At 43.0% G+C, this 11,028-nt stretch overlaps 1 protein-coding gene across 1 annotated transcript; it reads right to left on the bottom strand.

Moving 5' to 3' along the window:
* Positions 1-21: 21 nt before the first annotated feature.
* Positions 22-10,927, bottom strand: fkbp1b (FKBP prolyl isomerase 1B). The gene is made up of 4 exons (XM_084000322.1): positions 10,675-10,927; positions 9,988-10,035; positions 2,045-2,157; positions 22-815 (listed from the first exon to the last, which is right to left on the bottom strand). Exons 1-4 carry the CDS (start codon positions 10,709-10,711, stop codon positions 687-689), a joined length of 327 nt encoding a protein of 108 aa, XP_083856448.1. The 5' UTR covers positions 10,712-10,927; the 3' UTR covers positions 22-686.
* Between the last annotated feature and the right edge of the window lie 101 nt (positions 10,928-11,028).

The following is an 11,028-nucleotide window of genomic DNA, read 5'->3' as shown; positions in this document are numbered from 1 at the left end:
ACAAATTAAACACAGTGAGCATGATTTCTCGACACAGTACATGCCATTTTTATTCAAGAGTTGGTCGATAAACTGTCACAGCAGTAGCAATGGCTCTTACATGGTTCTGTACAGTATTGGACTGGGTTAGACTGGTTAGGGTACACTTGCAGTAAATGTTTATGAGGGATATAAAATATACTAAACATAGCAACATCATTCAGAGCATTCAGCAGGACAAACCTTTATCAAAGTGGCAATGCAGACAGTGGTATATAATGCCCAGTTAATATACAGAGCAGAAGTATTGTACTTTCAACACATGTACCCCTCCCTCTGTTGTTGAACTGTAAGGCAGTTTTTTGATTGCAATGTAGTACGGCTTTTCATCAGATGACTGATTTCTTCTTGGTTCAACAAAATTTACAACTTTAAATGAACTTGAACAAAAAAAGCATCTCTAACAAACAAACCCAAAATGAGGTGTGTATAAAAGTCTTAAAAGATGTGAACATTTTCTTGCAGTTTCCGTTTATGACATGATGGCAACAAAAAAGCAGCAGTAGATACTTTTAAATATTGAACAGAAGAAGACTGTAGAAATCAATGATGAGCAAGTGGGGTGGTGGGAGGCGGCACCCTGCAGAAACAGGTTGTGGAGAATGCAACCTCATTAACCTTCAGCCTTCATGTTTTAACCCAAGGCATCACTCCAGCTTGAGCAGTTCCACATCGAATATAAGCGTAGCGTTTGGGGGGATGACTCCGGGGTGGCCTGTTGCTCCATAAGCCATATCTGGTGTGCAGGTGATTTTAGCCCTCTGGCCCAAGCTCATCTGAAGCCAAGGAGAAAAGGAAAACATGATCACTGCTGTGCGTTTCCATGCATTTGATTTTTATCTACACCTCCTGTTCCTATTGTGGTCCAATATTGTCTGTCAAAAAAAAAAAAATTAAAAAGCCTATGCTAAGAAGTTTGATTACCTCACTCACTTCCCAGCAGGTCTCCATTCAACTTTAAGTGGCGCAAAAGTCTAATCAGCCTGATTAATGACTGAATAACTGAAACGTACACTTAAAGGAGAATTCTGGTCATTTTCTAAGTAACGCTCTACAGCTCTAGGTCCCCTAGTGCTACTGTTGGAAAAGATCTGAGAAAAATATGTGCAGCCAGGACCTAGCTCTACTCCTGCTAGCTGCGGAACATTGCAGTTAAACAGCAAAGTAATGGGGGCAGAACTAGCAGCTAGCAGGAGGATAGTTGCGCATATTTTTCTCAGGTCTTTTCCAATAGTAGCAATCGGGGACCTAGAGCTGTAGAGCATTATTTTAAAAATCAACGGAATTCTCCTTTAAGTGTAAGTTTCAGTTATTCAGTCATTAATTAGGCTGAATCGACTTTTGCGCCGCTTGAATTTGAATGGAGACCTGCTGGGAATTGAGTGAGGTCATCAAACTTCCTTTAAGTGAGTGTGCAGAGCCTTGATAATAACAGCAGATCAATTATAGCATTATGCTGACATTATTTACATGTTTACATTAAGACTGAAAATGTAATATGCTACAGTATAGCATTTTAGATGCAACATTTCATACAAGGAATCAAATAATTTATTTTCAGAGGACATTGGAGACTTGCTAGAGACACTGGTATGTCCAAAGCGCCACAGAAAAAGTCAGTTCTAGACAGGGTTACCAAGTTTTACTGCGTTTACTATTCCAGTAACAAATGTTGCTGTATTCCTATCAGATAATTAAATTCAGACAATGCACATCAAGCGATCAATGGCACAATAAGATAGGATTGTTCTCTGTCATTTGTAAAAGTGGTCACTTCTTACAAAACAGCTCAAGCTGAAAATAAGCATGACTACCAAATCATTGCCCGCTTTTGTTGAAGAGGTTACAGGCTCTCTTCCACTGTCTTTTTTAAACATCACTGGCATAAATGAATAAATAAACCTGCATCCCTCGTCACGAGGTGCAAAATAAATGCTGAGCTATGTAGTTCTGCAGTTATGCAGAGTGTCTAGTAGGACGCACTGTCTTCTGTTTCCCATCTTACCTGTGCTACTCCTTCCTCCCAGCCTTTGATGACCTCATTCCGTCCAATCTTGAACTTAAAGGGCTTGTTCCTGTCTCGAGAGGAATCAAACTTTTTCCCATTCTGCAGCATACCTGCCGGAGAGAAGAGACATTAGTGCAGTTCAGAAGCATTTGGTTGAATAAATAAAACAAATAAAACAACCCATTTCAGGGGCAAACCTGTCTATACAGTATGTCTATAATTCTGTGCGGTCGACTGCTCCTAAGACTAGCACCTAGCCTCGGCACATTGTCGACGCCAGTTATCGCAGTGTGTCGCGTTATCAACGCACGCCCTTCCTTCAGTCGCTCATGTTTTGGAATGACGCATTTTAAGATTAAAGGAGTGAAGCAGTGCTGGCTCCAGTCTGAGGAATTATTCTGGCGGGGGTTTCTTATCAGGATCTTGGGTCTGTTTCAATTACCCAAATGAACAAAGGGAATGTGAATCAGGAAGCAATGGCCTGGTTTAGTGGATTATTTTTAAAGTTAACTAGGCCATTGCTTGCCTGTATCTAGACCACAGGGAGAAAAGGGTAACAAAGGCAGAGCAGTGCAGGACTTTACTCCTGACCGGCCATTCAGGCATGATAATAATACTGGGGCCATTAAACACTACTAAGGCCATGGAAACACTGGCCTCACTTCATTAGCGGTTTTAACATGCCTTCCTTGATCTCCCCTTCTGCCACTTTTCCTTGAGGGGATCCAAGCTGCCATCTGAAGCGATGCTCTGTTACCCCGATAACTTGTGTGAACTTTCTGACCCTTTCAACGGCCAAGGCATCAACCCTGCAATGATGCAGACCTCACAACAGTTTATTTTCTGTGTATATATATATTTGCGTGGAACAAGCTGCATGTGAGTTGAGAGGATTTTACTTGTGAAATTTAAGGCTTATTTGAGGGCATGCTAAATGACACACTTAACAAAAACGTACCCCGCTCAAAAAAAAAACCTCAGAAAGATATTTTAGTTAGGCTACACAAAGCAATAATGATCATCAATAAAGTTTCATCAATCAATACCCTACAGTGCACCTAGCTTTGTGGGAACAATACATATGCATGCCCTGCAGTAGCTATTCTGCATGTTTCTGCTACAACAACATTAAAGGAATAGTTCACCGAAAGATGAAATTCAGTCATTATTGACTCACCCTCATTCTGATGAATACTCCGGAGTAGTTTTTTATTCCTCAAAGTGCATCTGGAGACCCAGGAGGCCAGTTCGTAGTCCATCGAAATCCTTATATGAGAGTCAATAGCGCCCGACACAAAAAGTCCATAAAACTACACAAAAACCTTGTAATCTTCCTCCTTACTGCAAGTGTCCTGAAACATCATTTAGGACATTTTTACAGCCTTAACAGTCCTGTATTGCGCTCTGACGTTCACACGCGTGAATGTGAGAGCGCACCACAGGCAAATTAAATACAGGACTGTTTAGGCTGTAAAAATGTCCTAAATGACGTTGTTTTGAGTAAACTCTGGACTATATCCCTTCAGGACACTTGGATTGCAGCGGACGAGGAGTATGGAGGAAGATTACAGGGTTTTTGTGTAGTTTTATGGACTTTCTGTGTTGGGCGCTATTGACTCTCATATAAGGATTTCGATGGACTACGAACCCCCCTCCCAGGTCTCCAGATGCACTTTGAGGAATAAAAAACTACTCCAGAGTATTCATCAGCATGAGGGTGAGTCAATAATGACAGAATTTATTTTTTTGGTGAACTATTCCTTTAAGACAACACCATGACTCAGATTTTTTATATTTTCTATATGTCCAGCCAGCAAAATGAAAAAATAAAATCTACTTTTTAACTGTAATTCAGTCAAATCAGCATCAAGTAGGGCTGCATGATTCTGGGAAAAATGTAGGCTACATCATGATTATTTTGCTTAGAACTGAGATTCTAACCCTTGCACGATTTTCTTCCCAATTGAAATGTTTATTATTTATTGTGCAACTCTTCAGAAAACTCTCTCTGCAGGCGGGCTTCCTCCTCCACTGAATCATGTTTGGGGACACTTGATAAACTCGTAGAGGAAAATAGTAGCGTTTGTTTGTGAGTTATTTCATGACACCCCTACACCACCACACCTTTCATTCTGGAGGTAATGCCCAGTGGCGGTCCCATGATTTATTGTTCTGTGTGGTACTTTAACAAGTGTGAATACTTGGCATTTAAAGCTGTGTGTTAACTTAAGTTTGGTAATGGTGTCTGGCTCATCCAGTCATATGAACTTCGGTACTGTACTCCTTCTCCCCTTTCATTCCTCCTAAACTTAGTAGGTCCGCCATTTCCAAGAATCACAGTAGCCCGGATATCATGGGGCTGGGCCGGGTCCAGCCAAGGAGTCATCAAGTACACAGCAAGGCGAATACCACCTGCTACGGGGCATTGAAGCAGCAGAGGGGCAAAATCTTCTTGCATCAACCGCAGAAACGTGGGTTTGGTTTCTGGCAGCGTTGCGTGCAGCTTACAAGGAAACACAGATTGGCAATGTTCACGGGTGGGAAGCCAGTCAGGGATCATATCATAGGCATTGCACTAATGAGTCCTGCAGGTTGGTTGGGGTGTCTGTTGAGAGGGTGCTGACGTAGGAATGATATTGTACACCCTCACACTATACGTGCCTCTGGTGAAGACTTTTTCTCACCGTTACATAAAAAGAAGCAGCTAACGACTTCAAATCTTTTGAAGAGGCCGTGTAGACCGGCAGAGGGGTTAACACCAACAAGGACTCTGCTCCATACTAGTCTGGGGCCGGCTCGCTGTTTTGGTAAGGAACCGGATCCAGGGCGAGAGAGACAGGCCTTTCCGTCAAAATAAAAGCACTAAGCTAATAAAATGCGGTGAAACTCTTAAATTTAAGGAATATAATTTACAAGAAAGTCCCCGAGCCATTAAGTTAACATTTAGCTTCTATTGTATTACAAGTTAATGTCTATTTTATACATTTTATGTTGGTGAACACTTTTACTTTGGTGAATTTGGTGATTTCTGGATCTGCTGGATCTGAGTTAACAGACACCAGGCTCTTCTCCTCTCTGAAGAGCCTGGTGACGCGAGGCTAGCTCCATACTGGCCTGAAGCCAAAACCAGTAAAAAAAAAAAAAGGGAAAAGAAGAAAAAAAGAAACAATAGAAGGAAAAACTCCACCTGCTCCTCATTTCCACTGAAGAGAATACAAAGCAGCACTGTCCTAAAGAGAAACATGGATTTTCAATGGAGTACATATCTGTTACAAACTATTAAGTTTCCCCACACATACACAAGGAGAGTTAATCAAATATGCTCATGGCTGCCAGACTTCTTACAGAGAAGCAAAAGCATCCAAAATTACCAATGAACCCCACTTGTTGTCTGGGCGGGGTCTCGGGGAAAAGTAAAAGCGGGACTCGTCCCTTCCTGAGGCTGACTCTCAAGACTCTCTCTCCTTGCACTTGGTAGCGCTCGGGCTAGATTAGCAAAAAAAGCTGTAGTGCACAGGGGAGGGGTTATTTTTACTCAGCTTACTGTATCCTGTCTCAGCCCCGTCTAGGACGCCTGCCAGCACAACAACCCCCTCGGCCCGAGTGTCGTTGAAATGAGATGCGTGTAAAGCTATCTGTCTATGACAAACTCGTATGTGCTGCCATGTTTCAGAGCTGCGGGCATGTACGTCTCAATGGAAAGAATACGGTCTCACTCACGCTTTATTAAGATGTCAAGTACAACAAATTGAGAGGTACCTGCACTGTGCGATCAGTCGTATTATCAGCAAAGACAATAAATAGAAAATTTGTTGCTATAGTGCATGGATAGTCGAAAAACAGGTCCCTCAAATACAATCGCTTGTTCATTCTGAACAAAATATGGGGTGTCCTGGTTCTTCAGTGGACCAGCAGGGTTTGCAGGATAATGATGTCACTGTTCACCTCATATTCCTGCCCTATCTTTTCTAGAATGACTTTCCAAAGTGTTCCACCTTCAGGTGCCCAAAATGTGGCAAGGACCTCAATAAAAACATTGAAGAAAATACGGCCATCTATTTATTCTGCTGCCATGCACCCGGGCACCTGGACGCCATAATTCACCAAAAGCTCAAGCAGAGTTTTTGTCCTAATTTAGCAGCTGCATACAAAACACCTTTCTAGCTTTCTGTAACTCTACCATCCAGGGACCTGGACACTTCCCATGGCACGGAAAACCACAGCATTCTCCCTTGGAAGGCAACTTTGGCTTCCCCCTGACACACAACCCGGTGTTTCAGTCTATTTCTGTGCCACACACCGCCGAGAGCCGTTAGGTCTCAACTTCAGCATGTTTCGTGGCGAAGTGTGGAGTTCAAACATGGTAAGGAATGACGTCCACTTTTAGGCATGACATCATATCCTCCTACATGGGGCCTGCAGCTCCTAACAGGCTGGTTGGTGGACTGGGCCATTTACCATTCACAGCCTAGTGCCAGACTTCATCCATCAGGGAAAACCCACAGGCTGTGGTGTTTTTTTTTTTTTTTTTCCTCAAATTGACTGATGTCAGGTCTGCCTCCATTCTTTTCCTTCGACACGGACAAATGAGCTCGTCATTGCCAGGTTCCTGACTCAGCCTGGCTCCCCCAAAACATTGGCGCATGGAGAAACCCCACAATCCCTAAACAGCTCTTCAAATCTGTTATCTGCAACTTGCTATTAGTTATGTATTTGACACTGACTGGTCTGGCCCCGGCTAATGTGTGCATCATGTGTGGAAGCACAGCAAGGCCAGTGAAAGATAATCCAAGAGTAAAATAGATAGCACATCTCACGCCAACTTGAACCACACACCAGTCTTCTCGTCTGCAGCAACGCGGCTGTCAACTTAACTGCTGGTTCGTGAACAGACTGACTTCCAGTCAGGCACGAAAAAGAAACAAGAATGTGTCGGGAAGAATGAGCGGCTTTTCAAACTATTTCTTCCTTCCACTTTTCGTGGCACCAGAGGCCCTTATCTGCCCCCCGAGGCAATGGCCACTCTGCTAATTTGGGCGACCACAACTCTCATCAGAGTCAGGAGAGGGTCACGCACATATCTGTGTGTCTGTGTGCTCTGGCATGTGTGTGTGTCTGCATGTTTAAAATCCCAGAGGCGAAACTGCGGATCAAAAAGGCATAGCAGTGACAGAGTGTCTCTGACAGCGAGGTTTCTCCTAATGTTAAATGCTGCCCTCAAATCCCTGTTAGCATTGGGAAATCACTCTCTCCCTTAGCCTCGCTGTTTATCTTTGCTATCTGGAAAACTAATACAGGCAGGGTGCAGTCTGCAGAGCCAGCTGGATGACTTGGACAGGCTTATATCCCAAATCTACAGCTAACCTCTACTACCAGTACTATCCCTTTATCAGATCTTGAACTAATCTTGTCTTTGCGCTTTTAAATAAAACAAATGTGGGTTAGTTCCTGTCTTCACCAAACCGTGCCGACCTGACAAGTAAATTCAATTTGATTTAAATACACTGGTTTTTTTTGTTGTGTATTACTGTCTACTTGTTGTTTTTGTTTTTAGTAGTATCATATTAATTGTCTCTCATTTAGTGTCATTGTCTGCCGGTTTCTGTTTGGATATGTTCTATTCTTGCGCTAATTTTTATGTCTCCTGTGTCCCTGTTTTTATGTATTTATGATCCTTAACACTGGCACTTTTACAGGAATGTTAATTCATGTGCACTGTCCTCTCCAAATAAAAATAAAAATAATATTTGGCAGCTTGAATTTCATACTACACCAATTCAGGGAGAATAACACAAAAATAAAAAATTAAATAATTGTTTTTTGAATCTGTGTCCCAGGATTATTTTTGCCTTTTGGAGATTATCGACACAAAAGCTGTGAGGGGAAAAGTTCATATCCTCCTCGCTCACCCCGCTTCCAGTAATGTAGCTTAAGCTTAGTGTCTCCTTGAGTTACACTAGACTAGGTTAACATGACAAAAATGTGAATGAGATCAAAATGAACTGACAGCAGGACTTGTTTACACGTACGTACACGCTCAACACGGAGACGTGTATTGGGAGCTGGAATATTACTTATTGTAAAACAAATCCTCGGCTAATCTCCTGACTTATGTGACACACTGAGGTCTTTCCTTCACACTGTGTACAGCTGTACCCTTAAATACCAATGTCTACCCACTGCAAACACATTTCCCCCTGACTGATACAATAACATATTTCTAGCTCCTGTTGTGTTCCATTGGCAAGGTCCTTGCTTTGGCTTAAATCTGTATTTTGCGTGCCACCACTGCCAAAACACCAGGAGCTTATGGGTAAATCCTGTGACTCAAAAAGTAAAAAGGGGGAGAGAAAAAAAAAAAAACAAGACGGGGAGGATTTAAATGAATAAAGAGCACAAGCTGAAAATTGTCTGCTGTTAAAGTGTAGAGTTCACTTGAAACAATCAGAGGTCACACTCAGGCTTTAGCACATCCTGGTGTTAACAGATCTTGTAGTCAAAGAGTCTGCAGCTGGTTTCTGTTCCATTCGAGGATTTGATAAAGTAAAAACAGCAGCTGATGTTGTTGTAATGACAAAAGAAAACTGGAGACAAAGACAGAAAACAATCAGAGTTGAATCCAAAATGTGAATAACCCTTGAACTGAGGATGAGATGTCAGTGGAGACTGAAAATTAACCGCTTTTACTTATTTACTGACCAGAACACTGGTAGGTACAGGAAAAGTAAACTACCAGACAGAGAGCAAGTGACCCTCACCCACTTGTGAAGAGCTCAACCAAGCAGCTTCACGTGCCCAGATGTATCATCTCCAATTATAGCATAATTCATTACTGCGGTAGGCGGTACTGATTTGTGCAAGGATCAGGCCAGAGGGGTAAATCTGATTACCATTTCCACTGTGCCCAAAAAAGCTGAACAACAGAACATTTGTTATCCAGAGCCAGCCTGTATCTGTCTGACTGTTGGCACACACACACACACACACACACACACACACACACACACACACACACACACACACACACACACACTAGTCAGACAGAGCTGCAATTCTTGCATGAAACCAGGGTTTTATAAACAACTCAGCAAAGCCAGGAAATCAATACTGAGACACTCATGTGGACTCAATTCAGGTGAATTCCCCTCTGTCAGGGACCAGCAAGAACTTGCAAGTTGACAATACATGCATGCACGGCACACACACTGGCACACACACACAATGTGACAATATTCACATGCTGGACTCAGACCCATTCACTACAAAGACAACAGCCAAGGCGAGTGCAATAACTTTTACAAGCGTGTAATAGCCCCGTATTACACAAGACAGACTGATGACATGTGAACCAGGTTTTGTTTACTTTCTGTCTGACCTAGTTGTCTGGTCTGCCAACCCTGGGGCATAGAATAACCCAAATTTATTTCCCAAACGTCTCAGCGTCTTACTGCCACGCCTCAAAAATGGGCAAACTGACAAGAAAGAAACAGGAAAAAGAAAGCCTATAGATGTGTGTGTGTGTGTGTGTGTGTGTGTGTGTGTGTGTGTGTGTGTGTGTGTGTGTGTGTGTGTGTGTGTGTGTGTGTGTGTGTGTGTGTGTGTGTGTGTGTGTGTGTGTGTGTGTGTGTGTGTGTGTGTCTGTATGCACGCATGCATGTCGCAACAGTCTCTGAAATGATACAGACACCATCAGACGCTAAAACAAAGGAGAATGCGTGTTTTTCTGGGTGTGGTGGCGGCTCCACCAAATCTATGATGACACACAGGTGCATACATGTCTGACAGACTGTGTGTACACACTCAGTGGTATTGTGCTACACATAACAAAAATAACAAAAAAAACACAGGGGACACAGGGGACAAATTTCCTCTGGCCCGTAAAAGACACAGGAAAGACATCTGGGTTCATGGTTACCAAAAGCAAAGAATGAGTCAGTTACCTATGTAATGAACAACACATGTCTGGCCCTTCTTTGGAAATGTTCTTCCTGTTGAGAGACAAAAACAAGTGTTACTGTGTGTTTGAATGACTGATCTTACAGTAGCCTACAGTAAAAATGACTGGGGTAAGTGTGGTGAGGTGTTCCCTGTTAGAGCACCATGCCCTCTCTCTTCAGTCAGATAATGCCTCTGTTAGCCTCATCTTTATATTGAAACTTTAGCCTGGAGGCATCTGCCAGAGTAGGGGGGTTATCAAACGCCTCTAATTACATTACTGGTGCATTTGTGAGAGAGAAATGCACCAGGTCCACCTCACTGTATATTCCCCCTGGCAAACAGTTACCTCATGAGCAAATGCTCCATTGAAAGAGACTTGCAGAGTTGAGCTATTTAACAGTATTTAAGTATGGAGTTTTCTAGAAAGATGGCTTGCAGGCACTGATGCTGAATAATAATACAATAAAGATTTGAGCTAAACAGACCACTAATTATATCCAGATCGCTAGTAAGTTGGTGTCTATCTAACGGGTACATTATCTCCCCTCCTGCACAACCGGACTAGATATTTTTAGAAATGTGGACATTTAACAAGATTTGAACGACATTCCGGGGGAAGTACGGAGCCCCGACACCACCACCACCACCCCCCGCATTAAAGCTCACACAAGCGGATAAAAACAACTTACCATCACCGGGAGATATTGTCTCGACTTCCACGCCCATGGTTGTGCTACTTCAATATCAGCTCTGACACATACAGCCCTAAAAAGCCCTTTCGACAATCAATGTTACCCGTTTTGCGGCTACAAGTCGGGCTGTATCGGTGGAAACCACCATGCATTCGCCGACCAACACCGACCCGGAGCTGCAGCCAACCGCGAGACAGGCAAGATATTCTCTAGTTTGGAGCGCGAGACGGCGTCGAGATCTGCAACTGCACCACGCACGTCGTCTTCAGCCCGGTCACTGCGCCACTCGGCGGAAGTGCCGAGGTCCAGAACTACAACATCATCTGTGCAAGTTTGATTTTATTTCCTCCT

Source organism: Trachurus trachurus, assembly GCF_905171665.1.
Source record: "Trachurus trachurus genome assembly, chromosome: 24".
Classification (NCBI taxonomy): domain Eukaryota; kingdom Metazoa; phylum Chordata; class Actinopteri; order Carangiformes; family Carangidae; genus Trachurus; species Trachurus trachurus.
Note: the sequence above shows the minus strand (reverse complement) of the source record. Positions and strands in the feature narration are given on the sequence as shown.